At 52.7% G+C, this 24,491-nt stretch overlaps 3 protein-coding genes across 3 annotated transcripts; 2 read left to right on the forward strand and 1 right to left on the reverse strand.

Moving 5' to 3' along the window:
• The first annotated feature begins 975 nt into the window (after window positions 1-975).
• Ccdc154 (coiled-coil domain containing 154) lies at window positions 976-9,289 on the forward strand. Its single transcript, XM_052757223.1, has 16 exons — window positions 976-1,220; window positions 1,318-1,507; window positions 1,710-1,756; window positions 2,036-2,131; window positions 2,474-2,597; window positions 5,246-5,347; window positions 5,434-5,562; window positions 5,637-5,761; window positions 6,071-6,197; window positions 6,290-6,427; window positions 7,675-7,794; window positions 7,916-7,992; window positions 8,273-8,390; window positions 8,520-8,606; window positions 8,882-9,069; window positions 9,155-9,289. Exons 1-16 carry the CDS (start codon window positions 976-978, stop codon window positions 9,276-9,278), a joined length of 2,037 nt encoding a protein of 678 aa, XP_052613183.1. The 3' UTR covers window positions 9,279-9,289.
• An 893-nt stretch (window positions 9,290-10,182) lies between these two features.
• On the reverse strand, window positions 10,183-13,259 carry Percc1 (proline and glutamate rich with coiled coil 1). Its single transcript, XM_052757224.1, has 2 exons — window positions 12,817-13,259; window positions 10,183-11,072 (listed from the first exon to the last, which is right to left on the reverse strand). The coding sequence occupies exon 2, from the start codon at window positions 11,015-11,017 to the stop codon at window positions 10,190-10,192; it is 828 nt and encodes a 275-aa protein (XP_052613184.1). The 5' UTR covers window positions 11,018-11,072; window positions 12,817-13,259; the 3' UTR covers window positions 10,183-10,189.
• An 8,829-nt stretch (window positions 13,260-22,088) lies between these two features.
• Window positions 22,089-23,065, forward strand: LOC128121643 (protein CCSMST1). The gene is given in 4 exon segments (XM_052756471.1): window positions 22,089-22,135; window positions 22,215-22,269; window positions 22,271-22,582; window positions 22,584-23,065. Coding segments are annotated over 4 exon segments (420 nt in total). The 5' UTR covers window positions 22,089-22,103; the 3' UTR covers window positions 22,605-23,065.
• Window positions 23,066-24,491: the final 1,426 nt, after the last annotated feature.

Raw genomic sequence — 24,491 nt, forward strand, 5'->3', positions numbered from 1 at the left:
ATGACTGTCATCCTACCCTCTGGGTGTCTGTTCCCAGATTCAGGGCTAGCTATGTCCCATTTGCCTAGGACCCTCACTTTCTGCTCTATGTGTGTGACTCAAGGGCCTGTGAAGGTTCATGGACAACCTCTTCACCGTGGCCGTAACCCAGTAGCTCCAGAGCCAGAGGAGACCCTTTTGCAAGAGGAATGCTTCATAGTCCCTCCACATCTTTCCAGGAACCAGAAGTTAGGGAGCCTGCAGGACAGGGTGGATGAGGACTCAGGTTCCACTGGCAGTTGGCCATGAAGTCATAGGGTTCTGATGAGAAAAGGAAGGTTCTAGACTAACTCAGCTGTACCTGCCTCCTTCAGCAGGATTCACTGAAGAGGCAGGTATAAGGGCAGGACCCCACTACCTCTTCCTTCAACTGCTCTCAGGGAATCCACAGCCTTTCCTCCTGAGTCATCTTCTCCCAAAGGTCCACAGTCTCCTCTCTGACCCTGTCTTCTCAAGATCCAGACCTTTCCTCTTGACCCTCACCTCCCTAAGCCCCACAGCCTCTCTAAATCCTTGCCTACACTGTCCCAAAGCCTTCTCTTCTACCCCTCAACTGGTCCCCAGTCCCTGCAGCTTTCTGGCCCTGACTGACTACTCGCCTCCCTCCAGCCAACCTCTCAGCCACCCTGGCCTTGGTGTCCAGCTCTGGGCAGTCACAGGTGCTGATACCATAACCCAAGCTACAGGTGGTGACTGCTGGTGAAGCCATGTCAGGTGAGTGTAGAGGAGCGTATATGCAGAGCAGTCCCGCTTCTGGACCTCATAGGGGCTGATGGAGCTGGCCAGGTGGAAAGTTTACTATTCTTGCTTCCCAGAACTGTGTGTCCTCCCTCAGGGCCCTTAACCCCTCTTACCTGAACCTGTATCAGGGCTGATCTCTGTGACTCAGTAAGGGCTGAGCTCAGGTTGGCATTGAGCAAGTTTACTGCTGTCCCCATGCATGAGCTCCCAAGGTGCCTCCTTCCAGAGCTAGCAGACAGCTCCTCACTCGGACTTTCACCTCCTTCACAACTGAGCAACGTCACACTCGAGGACCTGGAGCTGCTCTTAACAGAAGGCCTAGCTAGTCCTGAGCCCTTGGGTGTGGAGACCCCAGAGAGGTATGAGTGCAGTGGCCTGGTGTCCAGCTCCTTGGTCCCTGAACACGACACTCCTAAGCGGCGGAAACTGCTAGAGCAATGGTGAGCCTTGCTGAGTATGAGAAAGAGGGAGATGACACACTGAGGGAGTTAACCTCTAAGAGACACAACTTGACCCAGCTGCTCTGGCTCCGATCAGGGTAGCTGAGCTGCAGGCTGAGGTGCGTCGCCTGAGGGGACATAAGGACCGCTGTGAGCATGTCACACTGGGCCTGCTTCGTGAGCTGCTGCAGGTCCGTGCCCATGTGCAGCAGCAGGCCTCGGAGCTGCGCCAGCTGAGGCAAGAGGTGCAGCAGGCAGCTTGGAGCCCTGAGAAAGAGGCACTAGAGGTGAGACCTTGGGCAGAGCAGCAGACATAAGCAAGCCGCCCTTTTCCTGGTGCTTGGATCAGCTTCCTGGACCCTGGCCCTCCTGACCCCAGTGGTTCCATGCTCTGACTCCTACACATGCACCTGCATCAGTGCTCGAGGGACTTTGCAGAGAGCATACTTGGCCTACCCAGTCCTTCTTTCCTCCTCCTCCTCCTCACAGTTGTCTGGGCCTCAGAGCCAGAACCAGATAAAAGCCCTGGATAAAAGGTACACACACAGACGAGCATAAGCTTCAGTGGGAGGGACTGGGGCCCACCCATGCTTCCCGCAGTAGCTGGTGTTAGGGCCCATGTGGGTGTCCGTTCCCCTAACTGGACTTGTTTAAGTAAACGATACCTATAATAGTCCAACTCAGACTGGGTTCTGCATACAGTGGGGCAGACTGAACAGATCGGGGGAGGCTGGTTGCAGAGCCCCATGGCTAGACCTGCAGCAACAAATGCTGCCTAGCTGCTCTGGGGCTGGCAGGGCAACTCCTTATGCCAGGCTGGTGGAGGTCCGAGAGGCTCTGACACAGATCAGGAGGACACAGGTGCTACAGGACTCAGAGCGGAAATGTACCGAGCAGGAGATAAGTCTCAGGTGGGCCAATTCCCTGGACTAGCTCCAAACCAGTTTTGGGTACACATTGGGAGTCTCAGGTCTGACCAAGGCTGAGGTCCTACCTGCCCTGTGCCCCTAGTGCCACCAGTGGGCCATCCTCTGCCATTAGTAATGCACTGCTGACTACTGGGGGCCCCACCTGCCTGCTCTCCTTTGTTAGGTGCCTTGCCCTCACTAGGGACTCCAAGGTCTATTTCCACTAACGTGTGTTAGCTGAGCAGGTTGTGTACCCCAGTCTAAGAAGGAACTAGGGTCCCAAAGCCCACCAGCGTCACTGTGGTTCCCCAGCTGAGTTGGTGTTACCACACCTACTGCCTCTAGGGTGACCAAGCTGACTGACTTGCTGAGGCAAGAGGAGCAGGGCCGGGAAGCAGCCTGCAGCACCCTGCAGAGGAACCAAGAGGACACCAACCAAAAGGTGGACCGTGGGTTGGCCAAGATGCAGGTACCTCTTGAAAGCCAAGCCTAGCTAGCCTGGGCAGGAGTCATCCAAAGGTCTCTGAGTAGACCTCTAGTGTCCCGAGCCTCTGGCCTTGCCATCAGTGGGTCTCCCTTCCTGCAGATGTTTGCCAGTCTATATGATAACACAAAGGTAGGCTCACCGGTACTGCCTGTCTGATGTGGCAGCCTCTCATCCACCTGGCATTGCCCATTCTCTGACATTAGCTACATCCTCAGGCATTGAAAACCTACTGCTGCTGTCATACAACCACGTTCCAAGTGCTGTGTGCCTGTAGTTTGGGGGAACAGAAGGCGTGGGCAGGAGCAGGGACCTCTCACTGGCCATCTCAGTGAACTATCAGGAACGGAACATCTGGTCCTAAAGCCCCTTCTGCAGCTGTTTTCAGGCTTAGCATTTCCCTCAAGTAGGAGTCACAAATCCCCAGGGCAGCATGTTCTCCCTTCTGCTTGGAGCCCTTAAGGGGTGGGGGGCTCTCTTCCTCATGGGGCTGAAGAATGGTGATGCATACCTGCCACCCAGCTCCTTGGCTCTATAAACAGAGACCAGTGACTGCAGCTGCTGTTCTGTGTGTCCAGGATCCTCACAGGACCGGGTGGGCAGGGCATACTGGGTGCTTCCAGCTGTCCCAACATAATTTTGCTGCCCAGAGGTAGTGGCATCCCTCTCAGATCTTCTGGGAAGCTAATGCATTGGCATCATCCAGAGCACAAAAGCTTTAGGCTAAGGATTTCTCGTATGCTAGGCATGGAGTGTTCAGGCCCTTCGAGGGCTCTTCAACATTGGTTTCAGGACTTTACACCCCAATACCTGTTTTTATAATAAAGTCTTGTTGGCGTGGAGCCATGAACATTTGTTTAGCATAGTGACAGTGGCAACTTTGGACAAGAGTTGGGAGGCTTCAAGGGAGACCCTGTGAACTTGAAATGTTTGCTGTCTGATCGTTCAGAAAAAGTGGTTGAGGAATGGGTGTGTAGCTCAGTTGATGGAGTACTGGCCTAGCATGGACAGAGTTCAGGGTTCAACCTCCAGCACTCCTAAAACTGAGTGTGGTGGCACATGCTTGTAATTCTAACCCTTGGCAGCTAGAGACTAGATCAGAAGTTCAGTATCATCTGCTGCATGACAGATGTGAGGCCAGCCTAGGCTATACGAGACCCTATCTTAAAAGAAAAGGTCTGGCCGTGGTGGTGCACACCTTTAATCCCAGCACTTGGGAGAAGAGGCAGGCGATCTCTGTGAGTTTGAGGACAGCCAGGACTACACAGAGAAACTCTGTCTTGAAACGCCCTCCCCCACAAAAAAAAGAAAAAGAGGCCAACCATGTTTTAGGTTCCCCTTCTTCAGGGGAGGGAGACCAGCAGTGGCTCAGATGATGCGAAAACTTCCTTGAGAATCATCTTCTCCAAGAACTACAGCCCAGGCAGGGCCTGAGAGCTGGGTCTGTTGGCACAACTCCTATGGCTATGGAGAAGGTGATAGGTAAATGGATATTGTGAAGTAGAAGGTTTCTTAGGACTTTCTTTGGTACATGAGGTGAGAGCCTCACTGTAAAGCTCTGGCTAACTTCCAACTCACAGCAACCCTCCTGTGAACCTCAGCCTCCTGAGTACTGGAGTTACAAGCCTGTGCCACACAAACAGCTTTGTCAAATCCTAACATTCCTGGGGAGACAGAAGAGAGACACGTATTCATTACAAATAGGGAAGGGGCCAACAGGGCTAAAGAGAGATTCGAAGTCCAGCTTGGCAAATAAGCTTAATGGGGCTTCTTAGAGGCACATGGGTAACACAGACAATGCAACACCAAAAAGCTCCCGTGACCTCACCATCAAAATTTCACCTCTTCTATACTCCAGCATTGGACTAGTTGGGTAGGGGGGAGTGGTGGTTGTGATTTCACAGAAAGGTCTTGTGACTCTCCTTCCTCCCTCCCAGGGGGACTGTTAGCCCCATTCTCATAGACAGCTATCTGCTTAGAACTGTTTCTCATGGCCATGACTATGGACCAAGATCTCCAGAGGTCACCAGCTGCTCAACTCCCTAATGGCACTGGCTATGTCAAGTCCTAAAGGAGACAACTGTACCACAGAGGGTGTGAGGTGGGGGGACAGAAGGCTGGGTTGGACCTCGAACCTCTGTCCTGTGCCTTCAGACCCTCAGAGCAGCAGGAGAGCAGCAGAGAGGGGAGGCAAAGCCCAAAGGATTGCATCTAGAGTTCCCTCCCCCCCTCTCGATGAGGTCTGTGCATAGGATGTTCCCACATGGATGGGATGCTCTCACATACTGGGCGTGTTTCCACATCTGCTTCTCTTACCGAGGCGCCAGCTCAGCACGGAGTTCAGTGCCCACTGTACAACCTTCCCTAGATACATCTGGGGCTCAGAATGTGCGCTGAACTGTCCAGACCTCTGTGACCTTAACGTTTAGGTCGCTTCCTGGCTCATGAGCTAGTGTTTTGGGAGACAGTGGGTCCTATCTGCCCAACCTTCCTTCCTGCCCAATGCATGCAGCCTGCCTATGCAGGGATTGGGAACATGGGGGAATGTGACCTGGGTGAGAGAATGGATACCCCAGGCAGGGAGGGATGATGTCCAGTGGGGAGGCTTCAGGTGGCTGTGTGACCCCTCCTAGGACCAGGTGACTAAATTCAGTGAGGATCTGAGCATCCGCTTCCTAAAGAGGGAGACCAAACTGTGCAGTTTTCTTCAGAAATGTTTCATGGCCATGGAGCAGGTGAGGGCCAGGGCGGGGCCCAGTGTCCTCATGGATTGCCCACTGGTGGGGTCACAAATTCACAGCAGCCAGTGCTGTCTCCGCAGAGAATGAAATCTTCAGAGAGCACACGGCTGATGGCAGAAAGCAGCCTTCGAGAGGAACTGGAAAGCCGCTGGCAGAAGCTGCATGAACTGACAGAGGAGCGCTTGCGGGCCCTGCGGACACAGCGTGAGGTGGGCCTGCTGGCCAGGTTGGCTGGGAGATGTAGGGTAGTCACCAAGGCTCAGGGCCACTTCTGCCACAGCAGGAGGAGGAAGGTCACCTGCTGGAGCAGTGCTGGGGCCTGGACAAAGCCGTGGTCTATCTGACTAAGTTTGTGCGACAGAACCAGGTGTCACTGAATCGTGTCCTGCTGGCTGAACAGAAGGCTCGGTGGGTGTCATGTCAGGACAATGGGCCACCCAGTCCCTTGCTCAGCTAATCACTGGCTGAGCTCAGCTGGGGAATGCCCTGCCTCAACCCCTGCAACTGCAAGTTAAGCGCTAGGCCAGTTGGACATGCTATGACAGACTAGCAGCCCTCTGCCAGAGCTCCTGTTCCTTCACCCTGACCCCCCGCTCACAGCTCTTTCTTGGTAGCACCCATCCTCTGGTCCATGGAATCACCTGGAAGGTCCCAGAGCTAGCAACCAGGTCCCCTCACTGGCTAGTGCTAAGGGACAGTTTGAGCATCAATATACAGGGAGGCCAAGGTGAGCTTGGAGGAGAGCCAGGCCGGAGAGCTGGCCACCTACGTCCATGAGAATCTGGAGGCTGTGCAGATGGCTGGCAAGCTAGCCCAGCAGGAAACCCAGGGTGCCCTGGAACTGGTAAGGGGCTGAGTGAGGTGGTGGTCAGCAGGGATCTCTGTGTACATAGGCATCTGGCTAGAGCCTCCCTGACCCCACACTGTCTCCTGCAGCTCCAAGAGAAGAGCCAGGTCCTAGAGGCGTCAGTGGCCGGGCTGGACCAGAAGCTGAAGGACCTGAATGACCACTGTCTAGCTCTCAGCTGGAAGCTAGACCTGCAGGAGCGGACAGTAGACCTGAAGCTGTCCCAGGTGAGGCGGACAGACCCACAAGGAAGGGCAGTGAAGATGGGGCTGAGGGTAGAGACCCGATCCTCTGAACCAGGCAGGGTGGCCCCTGTGGTGCTCGCAGCCCCTTGGCACCATTGCTTTCTCTTTCTCCTTCCTTCTTTCCTTTCTTTCAACAATTCCCCTTTCACCCAGGAGGCAGTGGTGGCACATGCCTTTAATCCCAGCACTCGGGAGGAAGAGGCAGGTAGATCTCTGTGAGTTCGAGGCCAGCCTGGTCTACAAAGTGAGTTCCAGGCCAGCCAGAAACCCTGCTTGAAAAAGCAAGAAAACAGAAAGCAAAACAACAAAAAAAATCACAAACAAGCAAACAAAAAACCTCAAACACCTTTTAAAGGATATAGTTCAGTGGATTTTGTTTGGTTTTATATTTTATTTGTTTGGGTTTCTTTTATATATATGTTCTTTTATGTGTCTGTGTGTACATATCACATGTGTGTGAGTGCTCAAATGGGCCAGAAGAGGGCATCAATCTCCTGAAGCTGAAGTTACAGATGATTATGAGCCATGGGAACCAAACTCCAGTCCTCCAGAAGAGCAGCAAGTGCTTTTAACTGCAGAGCCATTTCTTCAGCCCATTTTTTTTATTGTTATTTTGTTTTGTTTTAAGAGAAGATCTTGCCATGTAGCCTAGGCTAGCCTGATACTCCTAATTTCCCTGCCTTAGCCTCCTGAGTGTTGGGATCACATGTCTGAGCTCAACCCTAGTCCTAACTAAAACCCAGTGGTTTTAATACATTCATAGAAAAGTTATCAGCCAAGTCAGCTTCAAAGCTTTCTCATGACTTAAGATAGAAACCCCAGAGTCTAACAGTCTCTCCTCTCCTCCATCTAGCTCTGGTTTGTGTGCACTAGGCTTGGGTTTCTCTCCTGAGCTGCCTTCATGGGTCATCCCTGTTATATGGACCCACGCCTCACCCCTTTACAGCTGGATAATGTTCCCACATGTGGACAGACTGTGCTTCGCTAATCCCTCTGTTGATAGACACAAGGGGCTGTTCTCTTTCGTAGCTCCTGTGACCACACTCTGTGGTGTGTCTCTGTGACCACCATGGCTGCCATAGGCCTGGCATCTCTGTCTCTGCGGTGGCTGTCTGGGCACCTGCAGGTCTATATTCAAGCATACTTAGAGCCGGACACTCTGCCTCCTGGCTTAGTCAGCCTAGTCTACCCCTCTGTGTACCATCCCTCACTGGATGTTGAAATTGTAGGTGCAGGCTGCATGGGAAGGTGTGGAGAGGAAGTCCCTGCAGGGTCTGGTCCAGTGGCTGAAAGAGGTCTCAGCTCACTTGCAGGAGGTGCAGGAAAAAGTGAACAGCCTGCCCCAGCAGGTGGGTAAGGCCAGGGTGCAGCCAGCCTGGAAGATCCAGATCTTAGCTGGGCTTGAGCTAGCCTGGTGCTCCTGGTGACTATACTGAGTCACCTTGGGCTCCTACATCTTCCACATTTCAGATAGAAAGTGTCTCCAACAAGTGTGTTCTTCACCAGAATGATGTGGACCTGAAGATCTCTGCTGAGGGCAAGGCCAGGTGAGATTCAAAGCCTCCCAGGGCCCTGGGAGGTACATAAACTCATGGGACCTCCTGATTGTCACTGGTCCCCACAGTACTCTTCCAAGCCCCGAAGCTCTGCACCTGTGCTTGCTCTGCCCCAGCCAGTCCCACCCTGAGCTCCACCTCCTGTGGTATAGCCTGCGTGCACTCTCAAGTTTAGCCCGATGACAGCCTCAGGAATCCTAGCTCGGGCCTAAGCCTTCTTCCTTGGGCTCTGGGCCCCCCCCCCCCTACAACCAGCCCTTGGTGCCCACAGAGAGTTTGAAGTTGAGGCTCTGCGACAGGAGCTAGCCACCGTGCTGATGTCTGTGCAGTTTCTGAAGGAGGAGAACCCTGGGCGTAAGATTGCAGAGATCCAGGGCCAGCTGACCACGGTATCCCTTGGGCCCCAGGAAGTCACCTATATCTGCTTCCCTAAACTCCGGGGTCTTGGTGATTCTGTAGTAGTGGGTACATCTGGACGTCAGCAGTCCATGTCTACCCATGATTGGAGCTGTGTTTAGTTTCAGAAGCAAATAATAAAGTTAGAGAACAGCCTCCAGGCCAACAAGACCATCCAGAACCTCAAGTTTAATAACGAGACCAAGCTGGTGAGGGGAAACTCGTGGAGAACCACTGACCCCCTTTCCCTCTGCCTACCAGTCCCAAGTCCCTCTGTGACTGTCTTCATGGGGCCCCAGGCAGTTCACTGGCAGGGTGGTACTGAACAGTGTTTCCTAGCCATGAGGCCCTGCTGCCGAACTTCCTCCCTAGAAGATATCCCCACATACACGCACATCCTCTGCCCACCCCTGTGACCCATTCCCCGTTTCTCTGCATTCCACCCCCCATGGGTCCTGTTAACACCGTACCTCTGCACTTGCAGCGCACAGAGGAGATTGCAACCCTGCGTGAGAACATGCTGAGCCTGTGGAGTGAGGAGGGCCCCTGGCCGCTGACACTGGGCAGCAAGCGGGTATTCATGTCCCTGGTGAGGCAGCGGTTCTTCATCAAGGACATAGCCCTGGGCGAGCTGGTCTCTGTGAACTCCTGGGGCGTGTATCAGGCTGTGAGGTGGGCAGCTGAGCGCCTGGGTCTCCTCAGGGTAGCAGCCCAGCCACAAGGAGTTGTGTTGTGGATGAGCTGTGTCTCTGGGCAGGTGGCTTCAGTGGAAGACGGTCCTCTTGAACTTGGTGGCCCAGCAAAGGCCAGGAGCAATCTCAGCGATGACTCACTGGAAGCCTGTACCCAAGGTCATGTCTCTGACCCTGTCCCAGAAATAAAGACGCCCGTTCTCATACCTATTGGAGGCAGAGTCTCCTGTTGTCTGATGGAATGGCTTTTCCACAGCTCATAGGCCTGATAAGGGGTCAAGTGGTGAGAGAGACCAAAAGCAGAAGGCCCACGTTGTTTGACCCTGGAGGACCCTTCCTGCCCTGCCTAGCCCAAGGCGCTTTTATCACTTTTCATGGCATTTTTGTGCAGAGGCACCCAGGCCACACGAGTGAGGACACGGACTGTGTTCTCAAATCAGCCTCATCCCTGCCTAGCTGCCATTAACACTGAAGTGCCACAAAGGAAGCCACTTGTGAGCATGCATCTGGAGAGTCAATATCTGTTTCTTTGTGTGAGCAAGTAGTGTCCCTCTTATGGCCTCTCGAGAAAACCTGGCCTTTGCATGAAGCTCCGCGTCCTCGCCACCAGCCTGGCTGAGGAGACGGCACTAGAATCATCAGCCCTACAGAGAGAGACAGCAGGGAGGGTTAACCTGTTTGGTCCCTAACCCAGCCGCCCTTTGCCACTGACTTGAATCTTGGGGCTGGCTTGGTAAAGAATGGGTCTCCCCAGAGGGACATGTGTGCAAGTGACTCACAGTTCTTGCCTAAGTTCTGTCCACTTCCTGTGGGCAGAGTTTTGAGGCCTGCCGTGTATAGTGGGATCCTCCAAGAACTAGTAGCCAGGTGTGGCTAGGTCTAGACAAGCGTTTGCTCTCCCTACTGAGTGCTGGTGGCGGCAGTTCTAGGCTCAGGATAAGCTCAGATCCTCTCAGGCCTGCTCTTCTCTTGAGGGGGACATCAACTGCTTGGTTGCTTGGATAGACCCACTAGGGAGGTGCCTGGGCTACAGGAAGGAGAGGCTGGGTGCCCGAGAAAGGGCCACTGCTGCCCCAGCACAATCCTGACCCGCCCACTCATTAGATCTCAGTCAGTTGTGTCCCCTCCAGGGCCTGGGTACCTCCACTCTGCAGCTCAGCGCTACCCTCAGCAGACCAGCTGGCTAGAAGATCACTGAAATCCGGTGTGTCTGGATGCAGGAGGCCTAGTGGGTTGGGCACAGGCTCCTTCCAGAAGGATGGTGGCAACTTCCTCTGGGTCATGGGGGTAATGTGGCTATACTTGCGCTCCAGCCTCAGTCTTTGACAAGCGGACACTCTGGGCCTGGAGAACTGCAGAAGCCCATAGTCAAAGAGCTCAGCCAGGGGGCCCAGTGGTGGCACCCTGTCTCCTCTGGGGCCCAGCCTGTGCACCTGACCCTCAGGCCCCCCAGGCAAATGCACACTGGGTTCAGGAGCCTCCTCATCCTCTGGCAGCCCATCCCCGGCCAGGCATACTAGGTCGGCATAGTACAGATCCCGGGCAGAGCAGCTGGCTGGCTGGCTGTCAGAATAGACGTCTTGGGCATCTGGGTCCTGCCCTGTGTCCTTGCGTCCAAAGTACCGCTGGATGTCGCCACTGATGAGCTCTGAGAAGCGCAGCAGCTGCATTGGGGTCTCAGGGCTGCTGGGACTCTGGGGAGCCACTCCTGAGCTCTGGGAGTCTGGTCTACAGTCCTGTGGCACCTCATCTTGCAGCTCCTGGTCTCCCTCTTCCTCTTCCTCCTCCTCTTCCTCCTCCTCCTCCTCCTCCTCCTCTTCTTCTTCTTCAGAAGTTTCTGGAGCCTCCAGGTCTGTGGGCAGGAAGGACTGGTGTGTGGGTAGAGGCAACCGGAAGTCACAGACAGACCGTATCACACCAGCAGCCATCTTGTTGGAGTTCCAAAATTCTGGTGGGCGGTGGTCCTGGGGTAGCAGACACAAGCTAGGAGGGAAGTGAAAAGGTAGGTTGGCAAGTCACGGGTGGCAGTGCCCACTGGACACAGCCTGAATGTATGGTCCTGAAAAGGCTGCCTCGGTTCTTTTCTTCCTTGATCCCTGGGCCTCCTGAGCTCAGAGAGGACCTACCTGCCTTAGTCAGAGAGGTGTACAGGATCCTCTTGTATAGGGTGCGGCCATCACGGTACAGAGGAACCATTATAACCACCACAGTTGTGTTCACACAGGCCACAGAGTAGGGTAGGAGGCAGAAGTCCTAGAGATCAGTACTATCCCGACAGGCAGGGACAGGCACTGGACAAGGAGTCTACCTTGTCCCAGCATTGGTCCTGGAGACAGGTCCAGAACCCTGGCAGATGCTGTGGGGAGCTTCAAGGGCTGTGGTGGCCAAAGATCCCCACCCAACCTGGTTCTTACCTAGCTACAGTCATGGCTCTGGGGTTCTTTTCTGAGGTGTTACATTGTTGGGGTTTAGTTTGGCTTTTTTTGTTTTTTTTGCTTTTGTTTGGTTTGGTTTTCTTTTGTTTTGAGATAGGTTCTCTTTTATAGCCCTGGCTGTCCTGGAACTTGCTATGTAAACTGGACTGGTGTCAAACTCACAGAGGACTGCCTGTCCCTGCTTCCAGAGTTATGGGATTAAGGGCATGTGCCACCATTCCTGGGTAGGGTTTCTTGTTTTTTAAGTAAAGGGTCTAGCCGGACAGAGGTGGTATGTGCCTTTAATCCCAACACTCAAGAGGCAGAGGCAGGCGGATCTCTATGAGTTTGAGGCCAGCCTGGTCTACAGAGCAAGTTGCAGGATAGCCAGGGCAGCACAGAGAAACCCTATCTTGAAAAATGGCAAAAAGAAAAAAAAAAGGGTCTCAATCTGGGCATGATGACACATGCCTTTAATCTCAGTATTCAGGAGGCAGAGGCAGGCTGATCTCCGGGTTCAAGGTCAGCCTAGTCTACAGAGTAAGCACCAGGACAGCCAGGGCTACACAGAGAAACACTGTCTAGAAAAATTAAAAAAAAAGAAAAAAGAAAAGAAAACGAAAAAGAAAGAAAGGAGTCTCAACTTGGAGAACCTGCATCAATCTTTCCTTAGCCTCCTGAATGCAGGAATGATAGGCACGAGCCACCACACCCAGCTAGCCCTGGGTTTTGATACTTGATCACAATAGGAGACTACTTGAGTGCCCCCTACCCCGACCTCCTGCTAAGGGTGGGAGGGACGGATGAAAGACCCCTAAAGGAGTGGACCCCACGGACTGCTGTGCAGGTCCAAAAAGGCTCAAGGACAACTACTGAACCTGAGGAAGAGGAGGTGATTGGGAGAGTAATGTGGCTCTTCCTGCTAGTGGCCCTGAAATGGCTGAATCTGGATCCTAGAGTCACCAGGCTCCTTCACAGAGGGGAGCAAGCATCTAACTAGGTGTATCAGAAGAGGATCTCTCTCTGAGAGGCCGAGGTATGAGTGGCCCCGTGGTCAGATCCCCTTAGGGTCAAACTGCACAGCCCCCTCCCTGCTCTCCTGAAACCCTGAGTTTGGGAAGCAGAAGCTGGCCACTTCCATGTCTTACATGGAATCCCCCTGTCCCAGGAGGTGTCCAGCGGTCCTGACAATAGTCTTTGAGGATGATTGCTAAAGGAGAGCTCAGTGCAGACATATTCCCTGTGGGAGGAAATCCCCCCTCATCCCTCCTCACCACCCCAGAAGACTCCAGCCCACACACCCAGGCTCCTACCTGACTGGGACTGCAGCGCTCACTCAGCAGGCCCACCTCCACCTGGGGTGCAAGCATTTATAGCTGGGCTCCACAACTGCCTGGGGCTGGCAAATATTTGGCAACGGCATTGTCATCGCAGACTGGGCAAACAGATCCCGTTTGCTTTAGCACCCAGCAACCGGAGTCCCTCGGGGGGAGTGCCCGCAGACCGCCTCACCTGCACGCAGCCTGCCCGGGGACCGTGGAGTGTTTGCCTCAGGCCCAGCTGGCCCACACCCTGGACCCGAGGACCCTTATCTGTGCTGCTGATTGGGGCCCCATCCAAGCCTTGTCAAATAGGCGGAAAATTAAATTTCATGCTATTTTGAGTTCTGGAGTACGCCTCTCCAGAGGACATCCTGCCTGCAGTGCATGCTATAAACCATGCTCTGCAGCACCGGGATGGGGACAACGGGAAGGGACTGAGGCTATGCAGCGCCCGCCCACCAGGTCCAAGATGGGAGCTAATACTTGCAGCCCTTATAACCACTTCCACGCTTCTCCAGCCTCTGGGCCTTTGTGCTCTGAGATCAACCATAACCACGGTAAGGACTGTAAGGAGGACTCTCCTGTAGAAGCTGCCACCCACTTGCCCAGAAACCCAGCTGTAGCTGTAGTTAGTCTGATTGAACCCACTGCTGTCCTGATCATCCTTGATGGGGTTGGCACAAGGCACCTCCCTTCTCTGGATGCTCCTACACCTAAGCGGAGTTGGGGGGCTCCAATGCCTGTCTTCTGCAGTCCTCCTGAGACCCTCTCTGCCTTTCTGGTGGTGTATTAGCTTCCTCTGGCTTCTTTAATCGCTGATCCCAAATTGGGTGGGTTTAGACCAACAGGAAATGATTCTCTGTCCTCCTGGAGGCCAGAGTCCAAACTGAGATGTCAGCAAGGCTGGTTCCTTCTGGAAAGCTGAGGAGCTCCTCGGGCTGCCAGCCGCTTGGTGTTCCTTGTCTTGAAGCCTGTCATTACCACCAATGCTGTCATCTTCATACAGGCTTTCACTTTTTTTTAAACCTCGAGACAAGGTCTTGCTAGACAGCCTATGCTGGCCGTAAATTAGTGGCCATCTGAGTGCTGGGTTTGCAGGCATGCGCCACCAGGCTTGGCTGGCAATTCTTACAAGGGTGTTCACCAGAGACTGCAGGGCCACCTGAATCCAGCACATCCTCAGCTTGAATAGTCACATCAACAAAGACTTTCTTCCAAATATATTCATATATTCAGCGGCTTAGGGTGGACGTGCATTTAATGGGGACACTACTGTAGTCGATCCAGGTCTCCTCCAGGAAGAATGTGGCCCCCGGGCATTCAGCCGCCCTTAAGTAGCCCCCAGTGAATTCAAGTGTCATCAACTATGGTTCCTCCTGCTGGGGCTAGTTCCAAGGGCAGGAAAGCAGCTCATCCCAGCATGCTTTCACTATCTTGGGCCCAAAGCGTTTGCTGATTGTCTCTAAATCCAGCTCGTCACGTGGCCAAGGGGTTAAGAGGGATGTGGGTACCATTTACCTTCCCCGGGTCCTTCCTTGTTCCAGACACCACCCCCACCTTGATTTCAAATAAGGACAGCACCTTGATTTCAAGCCAGTGTAACCCTCTTGGGACTCTAATCTTCAGGCTGAGGGTATGTCACCTGACACTCCAACACACTGGCCTTCAGCCTTTTCCTGCCCCTGAGCCCATACTTGATGGCTTCAGTCAGTTTGTGGCTCCTGGAGGGAGGAGGTTAAGTGAACCAACCCTAAAGATACTCCCCACCTGAACAACAACAACAACAACAACAAAAAAGGCCGGGCAGTGGTGGCACAAGCCTTTAATCCCAGCACTTGGGAGGCAGAGGCAGGCAGATCTCTGTGAGTTCGAGGCCAGCCTGGTCTATAGAGCGAGTTCCAGAACAGGCTCCAAAAGCTACACAGAGAAACCCTGTCTTGAAAAACAAAACAAAACAGATACTTCCCACCTGGTCACAGTAGTCAGGACCCTCACCCAGCAGAGGAAAGCCAGAGGGAATATGAAAAGTCCTCAGGGATGAGACCCTCCAAGGGCTAGGCTGAATTGGGGATGTGCTGAGATTGGTAGACTGCTTGCCTGGAGTGGCCAAAGCTCAGAGTTAGATCTCCAGTGCCATATAAACTGCATATGATGGTGCATGCCTATAATCCCAGCATTGAGAGGTGGTCCTTAGCAAGTTCAAGGCCACACTAGGCTACATGAGACCCTGTGACAAAACAACCTGTAGGCAAGGCTGACACCCTGGCATAGATGTCTGGAAAGCTGCTCACATCATAGGTTGTATGCCTGGAGAAGGGCAACCTGGAGCAGGGCTGACTTCTGCCGTGGAATGAAGTGTGCCTGGCTAAGCCCAGTTCTGAGTGTCCATTCTGCTCTGGATTCCATTTGCTTCTGACCATGTCAGGCTCCAGGGTCTAAAAACACTCGCCACTCTTGGCTGTGGGTGACCCTGCTTCAACCTCAGGCAGCTCACCCACCGGAGCCCAAACCTGCAGGAGGACCAGGCATGGGTATGTGTGTGTGTGTGTGTGTGTGTGTGTGTGTGTGTGTGTGTGTGCAGTTGCTCCGAGCTGAAGCCACATCACCCTCTACTGCTGGTTGTGAGAAGGACACGCTGGCCCAGGAAAGGGATGGAAACACGTGGATGATGTAACACGGACAGGTGGGCCTGGGGTCTACAGCTGAGCACTTGCTGGACAGGCAGGGAAGAGGTATCCAGGGCCTCGGGAGGTTGGGTAGAGTACCCAGAAGGGCAGGTGGGCTGTGGCCTGCACTCCACCCCGACCAGCCCTGGAGACAGGGAAGACATATTGAGGCTGTAGGTGCCGACTGCCACCACTCACATGGTCGAGTCTTGGGCTTTCTGGACCTTGGGCTGGGTGCTTCAAGGGGGAGGACATGAGACACAATTCTGCCCTGGAGAAGGGCCCACCTGTGTGACCAAAGAATGGGTTTTGGAAGAGCTGGGTGTGAGGCAGGGGATGTAGATGGACAAGCTGAGGCAGGCAGAACATCCCAACAGAGGAAAGCGTCTAAAAAGACCCAGCCACCGCCAAGGAGCTAAAATCCCCAAGGTCCTCACAGAGTGGTCACCATACAGAGATGGGAGGCCAGCGAGTCTGAGGCTAGAAGATGCTTCACTGCTGGCTCTGAAGATAAAGGAAAAGGCCATGAGCCAAGGGGTTTGGGGACTTTCAGAAGCTGGGAAACATAAGGAATCCAGTTTTCCTTGCAGTCTCTGGAATGTCATCTATGCCTTAATGTCAGGCCAGTGAAACTCTCCTGGACCCCAAACCCTTCTTGGGAAACCCACCTAGGCCACACAGCTGACATCATAAACATTGGCACAACAGGAAAACCATATAAGAGTCATGGCTGCAGATGGGGCTGGGTGGATTTGTAGGACCCTGTGGCTCCCAGCATGGGGATCCCCTCTACCATGTCCTAGTTGAGATCATGCTCAGGTGAGGTCAAGAAGTCCAGAGGTGCAGAGTGGTGGTAGCGCACACTTTTTTTTTTCTATTATCAGCTTGATACAGTATAAATTCTTATCCTAATAGTGAAATGTTTATTGAGGCTTGCCCAGTAATTGTGTAAGACCAAAACTTATTATAAGCCACAGTCATCCTAGGGTCCCCACTGCTATGTAGCCTCCCTGGTTCTAGGGGTTACAGTCTGATTGTTCTTTGCTTTATATCTAGAATCCACTTATGAGTGAGTACATACCATGTTTGTCCTTCTGGGTTTGGGTTACCTCACTCAGGATGATATTTTCTAGTTCCATCCATTTGCCTGCAAATTTCATGCTGTCATTGTTTTTCTCTGCTGAGTAGTACTCCATTGTGATTATGTACCACATTTTCTTAATCCATTCTTCAGTTGATGGGCATCTAGGTTGTTTCCAGGTTCTGGCTATTACAAATAGTGCTGCTATAAACATAGTTGAGCATGTATCTTTGTGGTATGATTGAGCATTCCTTGGGTATATGCCCAAGAGTGGTATGGCTGGGTCTTGAGGTAGATCAATACCCAATTTTCTGAGAAACCGGGTGGCACACACTTTTAATCCCAGCACTTGCGAGGCAGAGACAGGTTGATCTCTCTGAGTTCAAGACCAGCCTGCTCTAAAGAGTGAGTTCCAGGACAGCCAGGACTACACAGAGAAACCCTGTTTCAAAAAAAACCAAAAAAGGAAAAAGAAGGCCGGGCGGTGGTGGCGCACACCTTTAATCCCAGCACTCGGGAGGCAGAGCCAGGCGGATCTCTGTGAGTGAGAGGCCAGCCTGGTCTCCAAAGCGAGTTCCAGGAAAGGTGCAAAGCTACACAGAGAAACCCTGTCTCGAAAAAGAAAAAAAAGAAGAGAGAGAGAACTCCAGAGCCAAACAATGGCTGTGGTGGTCCATGATTGTAATCTTAGCCCTGGGGAGGCAGAGACAGGAGGACCCTGGGATCCAGCTAACCTCGCCTTCTTGAGTTTCAAACCAGCATGGGACTGTCAGAAAATAAAAAGGTAAGGCTGAGTGTGGTGGCACAAGACTTTAATTCCAGCACTTGGGAGGCAAAGCCAGGCAGATCTTTGTGAGTTCATGGCCAGCCTGGTCTACATAGTGAGTTCCAGGACAAGCCAGAGTTACCTAAAGAGACTCTGTCTCGAAAAATAAAAAATTAAAAATAAATAAAAAAGTAAACAGCACCTGAGAAACCACACCGAAAGTTGTCCTCTGGCCTCCACATACATGTATACACACATTCACAAGTGCCCTTCCACATACATGCACACCCCATGACACATGCACATACATATCATACATACAAGCACACATGCAAGGAAACCAAAGAACACCAGAGCCTCAGCTGTTTCCTATGTGTGGAGAGACCCTCTCCTGCAGAAGGAGGGCATGGGAGGTCACTCCCCAGGGCTGCCTCCTCCCCAGGGCTTGGGTTTTTACCATACCCCACCCCCTCTTGTCTGACCCAGGCATGTGACCATGGGTGGAGGACTTTGACACCTTTAAGTCCTGACCTGACCAGGTGCAGAGATGCTCACTGGTGCTGGCTGAGAGAAGGCTGTCCACTGACAGGATCTTGTCCTTATCCTGGAGTAATTCTGACGCTCTTCACTGCGTGGCAAGACACTGTGGGGAAAGCCACAAGCTAGGATGGAAGATTCTAAAATGGGGAGAAACCAGAGCAGATAGCTGTCTGGGAAGAGAAGCCTAAGAGGGGCCTATGGGGCCGGCATGGGGCCGGGAGGCCTGAGGGGGTAAGCCAGAGTGCTGCTGTAGGAGTCCAGGCAAAAGGAATGGGGATCTCACAGGGGCAGACTGAGAGTGCCGGTGGAGGGGAGACCCGGAGACTTGAAGAGTGTGGTTAGGGAGTCAGCCCGCCACTTTTCACCCCCGACGCGTTTTCAGCCATGTTCACGGCAGACTAGGTGTCCTGCAGGTAGAGACTGAACTCCAGTTTTTGTCTGGTAAGGCTTGGTTGGAGGACTCTGAGTCAGTGGAGACACACACTTTCCTAGAACGGTTGCCTCGTATGTCTAGCTGGCAGTTAGTGGGTGGGTAAGGCCCATCCGAGCCCCTGTCACCCTGGCTTTGTCACCTGCCATTTCAAGACCCTGGAGGAGGCTGGGGCTGAAGCATATGTCCTAGCATCTGCTCCTAACTGGGCAGTGGTTTGGGTTGGGCCCAGCAAGTCTCTTTGCCCGCTGTCCCCTGCCCCGCCAGCCCCTACCCACTGTCAGGCCTCAGACCCTGGGAGAGCAGGACTCTGCTCTTACAGAGACACAGACCTGCCTGCCCCCAGGCACCTGGTATCTATTTTCCTGGGAAAATCAATAGCTCCAATATGTCAGCTCTTAAGTGGAGCTACAATAAATTACCCTGCCATTAAGCACAGTGACGGCTGCCGCCTCTGCCTCCCCATTAGAGAGACATTAGGCTTCCTATGAAATTTCTCTGTGTGCTTTGCAATAATGAGGGCTGAGGTGTTGGTTTATGTCCCTGAGGGGCAAGGCAAAGGCTCCATATACAGTATGGTGGCATATCACATCTTGGAGCTTCTACTACAGGGCTGCTGCTTCTCCAGCTTCCTGGCCAGGCTCCTGTAGCAAAACCTGCTAGAAAGAGTGATTCCTCCAAAAATGTTTGTTGGAGGATGGTTGGTCCGGAAGCAAATGGCTAAGGAATGGGGTCCAAGGACACAGGGCACTGCCCTGGACCAGATGCCTTCAGGAGCAGAGTGATGCTAAGGTAGTGTCTATATCAGTTGCTGGGGTTCTGTGACTGAGTGCCATAAACTTGGTGACTTAGAACAAGGGACATGTGGGGCTGTAGAGATGGCACAGCAGTTCAGAGCACTGGCTGCTCTTGCAGAGGACCTGGGTTCTGTTCTCAGCAACCACATGGTGGCTCACAATCATCCCTAACTACGGTTTCAGGGGATCCAGCACCCTCTTCTGGCCTCCATGGGCACCAAGCACACACACAGTGCACATACATATATTCATTGCAAAACATATACACATAAAATAGACATTTTTTTCCAAAGGCGGGGTTCTTTGTGTAGCCCTGGCTGTCCTGGAACTAGCTCTGTAGACCAGGCTGGCCTCAAATTCAGTAATCCACCTGCCTCTGCCTCATGAGTGCTGGAGTTAAAGGTGTGTGTCACCCTTTCTGGCTTAACATTTTTTAAATTAAAAAAGAGGATATAGGCCAGGCAGTGGGGGCACAGGCCTTTAATCCTAGCACTTGAGAGGCAGAGGCAGGAGGATTTCTGTGAGTTTGAGGCCAGCTTGGTCTACAGAGCTAGTTCTAGGACAGCCAGGGCTACACAGAGAAGCCCCGTCTTGAAAACCAACAACCAAAGGAGGATGTATTCCTGATAGTCTGGACTAAAGGTGTTCGCCACCACCACCCGGCTTATAAAGAACTTTCATGTGGCTGGTGAGGCTCAAACTCGGGTCCTCACGCTTTCATGGTGGGCACTTTACAGATGTGCTGCCCCCCCCCAAGTCCTATTTTGTCTATTTCTGTCTCTGATCTGAGACAGTCTTTGAGACTGAGATGGGCTCACTGGTCATTGTCAGGGGCTGGCCCACCCCAGGGTGAAACTAACTCTTGCTTCACCTCCTCGTTTGGTCCCATGGCCTGTCCTGGGCAGCTTGTGTCTGGTTTCCCTAGAGTCCTGTCCAGGAGCCTGGCTCCCTTCACACCTTAGGGCCTCATGAGCTCTACCTCCTTCAGGAAGCCAGCCCAGCCCACCCCACCCCCCAGCTTGCACATTACCTATAGTTAAGGCCCTAGGTGCTGCTAGGTCCTTGCCAAGAGACTGGTGTAGTAGCGTGGGGTTCTGTGATGGAACAGGTGGGGCAGGGCGCAGGGAGGAGGAGCTGGGCAGACAGGTGCCTCTGTTGACACAGCAGCTCTTAGCCAGGGTCCTGGGTTGGGCCTCTCAGCATGGGGAGGACTCACAGGTGTTGCTGGGCTCCAACATCTCTAGCATTCCCCCTGCTCTAACACGGTGAGTGCCTGGGGCAAGAACGTGAGTGTGAGGCTTTTGCCACTATTAAGTGGGCACAGGAGCACAGCATACTCCAGGTCACAAGGAGGCTGCTGATTCTGTTTCATCCTGGGGTAGATTACAGCTCCCAGGACCCTCTTATGCCCACAAAACAGTAAGTAGCCAAAAGCTAAGGTCACCTTCACGATGACAGACTGAGTGTCTGCCCCAGGAGGGAGACCGTGAGCAAAGGGGAAAGAAAGCCAGGCAAAAACCAAGTCCCAAGGTCCCCAGCCTTCCGCACTTGGAGGGAACAAAGCAAGTGAATTTACAGGTTGCCCAGTAAGCTTGCAATTGGAACAGGTACACATTTCCCTGCGAGATTCTGGATCTAACTTACTTCAGGTCTCTATTTCCCTGGGTGGGGAGAAGTTTAAGTTCAGCTCTCCAGCAGAGAAGTTTCAAGGGAAGACAGGTCATCGGCGCTGAGTGTTTGGAGGTGAACTTATGTCTTCAGGAGCCACGTTGCTGCACTGTGAGGGGTTGTCTCGCTGTGTTAAGACTGAGCTTCCCCCAGCAGGAATGTCTACCTCACTACCAGTCACGGGCTGAAAGGTCATCTTCCTGCCTAACTTCTCCCTTCCCATGCTCTGGTGCCTTCAGACACTATCCCCTGAGCAAAATAGAAGCATGGGGACTCTGCTTGCCCGGAAAAGGATCCTAGGTTTCTGGGACTCACAGTTGTCTGACCCATGAGACAGAGAGGGAGGTGTTCATATTTTTTTTTTTTTTTTTGTGACTGGTTTATAGATCAAGAACAAATCCAGAGTGACTGTCATTAGTGGGCGCGTTACCACGCCCAGGTGTGATATAACTCATGGCAGTTTCTATGTAGCATAGGTACACAGAAGATACTGTTAGGGCTGATCCTGTTTTTTGGATTTTGTATTCTATATCGGGTTGGTGTTCTAGCTATATAGTCCAAGCTGGCCTGGAACCAGCGATCCTCTTGTCTCTGCCTCCGGTGTGGGGATTACAGGCTTGCCTGGCTAGGGCTGATTCTGAAGATGCACTGAGCCTCAATCAGCTCCCAGCTCAAAACGCCAGGTGAGGTACGGAGTTTAATTCCAGAATCGCCTCCCTGTAGGCTGGTAAATTATCCAGGGTCTGGACATCCCCTACAGAGCCATTTCCATTCTCCCTGAGGGCAAAGGAATTCTGGGGACCTGGCCATGCGGCGTCTACGATGCGAAGGCTTCCCACCTTCGGGTCTGAGGGCATAACTGAAGTGGACGTAGCTGGCAGCTGAGACACTGGCCAAGCAAGAGGCTGAGATCCTGGATAGAGCGCTAAGAATGGAAGACGCGCTTCGGAAGAAAAGACACCAAGTCCCTCCGGGACGATGGTCCTGGAAAGACGACAGCAAAGGTTCTCAAGTCTGTGCGCGTCTCGGGCATCAGCCCGAACAGCCCCCCAGCCAGGCAAAGAAAGCCAGGCAAGCTCTTCTCGGAGCCGCCCGGCAGGCTCAAGTCTCCACGGAGAGACTGAGGAATAGACATACACGAAAACCATCAGGCCACCGAGGCGGAACCCGAGACGGAAGAGCTCGAGGGAGGAAGCGCGTCATTTCCGCCGCGCGGCTGGACACACGTTCTGTAGTCGTGAGAGATAGTGGATGTGAACCCCGACTTCCGGGTTTGTGCGCCGGAAGCCACGAAAGCGCAGTGCGCCGCAGAGTGCGAGCCGAGGTCGCTATGAGCGGTGTTCTGTGTTCCCGGGGTGCGGGGTGAGCGCTGTGAGGTGCAGGTGGGCTAGGGCGGGAGGCGGCCGTGGCGGCGGGACGCTGACTGCTGACTCTCTTCCAGAGCGGTCCGGGCTCGGCGGCTGCTGGGCTGGGCTTCGCGAAGCCTGCACCCGCCGCCCCCATGGCGGGTCTCCAGCCCAGCCTACAGACAGCGAAGAGGAGAAAGACGACCCCAACCTCCCCATCCAGTTTTCCTCCAGCAAAGCCACCCCAACCCGCTGGACGGTGGAGCATTCCCTGGGGAAGGAGCAGCAGCGGCCCTTGTGGAAAGTGCTGCCGATCACCCTCACCCTCACGATTCTGATCTTCTGGTGCTATCTAAGGCAGGAGACTAGCACGGACCAGTGGTTGAGACAGGTGTTGGGAGAGGAGGACGAGGAGGACGAGGAGGAGCCGGACGGTCGTCTGGAGGAGGCTGAAGCTCCAGTTTTTTTACGGAGCTAGAACGTAACAGGGTTCCTGCTGAGGAATAAAACAGGCAGCCGTCCTTCTGTTTCGTTGTCGAGTTTGGCGATTTCTGACCTGATTCTGTATGCGTCTTCGATGCTTTAAAAGGACTTTTGGCGCTGAGACGCGAGAACACAGCACGGAATTGGAGGCTCGAAATCTGATCCTTGCCAGGACACCAGTGCCCAGTGATTACGTCCAAAGGACTTTTGAGGTTCATAGAGAAGGTTTTGGCTGCACCGTGTGCTGTTGAATTTGTGATGTGTTTGTACAGCCCAATCATGTTTCCAGAGCAGTTCTGGTGGGGATGTTCCCTGCAGTTCATTTGCTTTCTGAGACAGAATAACTGCAGAAGGTTTGCACTTTGTATTGTGCCATGGTGTGTACAACATCAGTTGAAGCTACTTTAAATACTAACAGATGCAAAATACATTTGTGAAGTCTAATGAACACAATTCTCCCCTCCCCTTGCATCAAGTGGTTTTTGGTTGTTGTAGTGGTCGTTGTTGTTCGTTTGTTTTGTTTTTCTTGAGACAGAGTCTTCCCTATATAGGTCTGACTGGCCTGGAACTGGCTGTGTAGACCAGCCTCACCTCAGACGGAGATCTGTCTGCCTGCCTCTGCCTCCAGCTCTCCACTGATGGGATTAAAGGTGGACAGCAGGACCTATGGCATCTTGTTTTTAAAAGGAGCAATTTTCTAGGCCAGCAGCTAACCTTTTCTGTTTTTTTGCTCTTCTCTCCCACTTGAGAATTTAAAACAAAGCAAAACAAAAAGTAAGTGCTTGCCAGTAGTGAATGCCTGTAATCTCATCACTTAGAAGACTGAGGCAGGAGGGTCCTAAATATGAGGTCTGCCTGGGCTCCATAGGGAGACCCTGTCTCAAAAAACAAACTTACTTTTCAATGACCCAGTGGGTTTTTGTTTCTGTCTTTTTTTTAACAGTGTTGGGGGTTGAACCCAGGAATCTAGCATGCCAACCTAGCACTGAGCTCTATTCCCAGCTCACATAGAATTGGTTTGCGGGGAGGGGGGGAAATGCCAGGGGCTGGAGAGATGGCTCAGTGGTTAAGAGTACTGACTGCTCTTCCAGAGGTCCTGAATTCAATTCCCAGCACCTACATGGTGGCTCACAACCATCTATAGTAGGATCTAATGCCCTCTTCTGGTGTAAAGGTGCAGATAGAGCACACACACACACACACACACACACACACACACACCCACACCCATATATAATAAATACTTTAAAAAAAAAAAGTCACATTCCATGCAGCAGGTCCACGGTGCTCCCAGGCAGATCACTTCTCCCCAGTGATGTGGGTAGTTGAACGCATGAGCAAAAGGAGAACTTTGGGTGTTTGGGACAGTGGGCACACTTACTACACATCTGTTTGGTGTTTTTTGCTTTTGTTTGTTTGTTTGTTTTTTAATTTTAAGACAGGGTTTCTCTGTAACCCTGTCTGTCCTGGAACTCGTTCTGTGGCTGTAGCTTGTGTTTTTCCTAAGGTGCTCAGCCTGGTAAGTGCCCAGTAAACCTCATGTAGGGAGAGGACCCGCAAATATCAGCCAGCACCAGTGGTTGCTGCATGTATGAGAGATAGATAAGCTGTGGGGCAGAAGGAAATTATTAAATAAAACATGTTCTTTCAAGGGAAAAGGAGTTAACCTAACAGCTACTTAAAAAATTAGATTTTTTTTTCTTTGTTTTTTGTTTTTTGGAGACAGGGTTTCTCTGTGTAGTTTTGGTGCCTGTCCTGGATTTTGCTCTGTAGACCAGGCTGGCCTCGAACTCACAGAGATTCGCCTGCCTCTGCCTCACGCCAGGTGAGGTACAGAGTTTAATTCCAGAATCCGTACCTCACCTGGCGAATGCTGGTATTAAAGGTAT

The sequence above is a fragment of the Peromyscus californicus genome, unplaced genomic scaffold (assembly GCF_007827085.1).
Source record: "Peromyscus californicus insignis strain IS unplaced genomic scaffold, ASM782708v3 Scaffold_3__1_contigs__length_106647218, whole genome shotgun sequence".
NCBI classification, from domain to species: Eukaryota; Metazoa; Chordata; class Mammalia; order Rodentia; family Cricetidae; genus Peromyscus; species Peromyscus californicus.

Excerpts from the sequence above, each read along its gene's own strand:
- Percc1 (XM_052757224.1), bottom strand. The coding sequence starts at position 11,017 with ATGGCTGCTGGTGTGATACGGTCTGTCTGTGACTTCCGGTTGCCTCTA.
- Ccdc154 (XM_052757223.1), top strand. The coding sequence starts at position 976 with ATGCATGAGCTCCCAAGGTGCCTCCTTCCAGAGCTAGCAGACAGCTCC. Across the intron at positions 5,563-5,636 it reads CCCTGCGGACACAGCGTGAG|GAGGAGGAAGGTCACCTGCT; the intron begins GTGGGCCTGCTG and ends CTGCCACAGCAG. Across the intron at positions 9,070-9,154 it reads GGCGTGTATCAGGCTGTGAG|GTGGCTTCAGTGGAAGACGG; the intron begins GTGGGCAGCTGA and ends GTCTCTGGGCAG.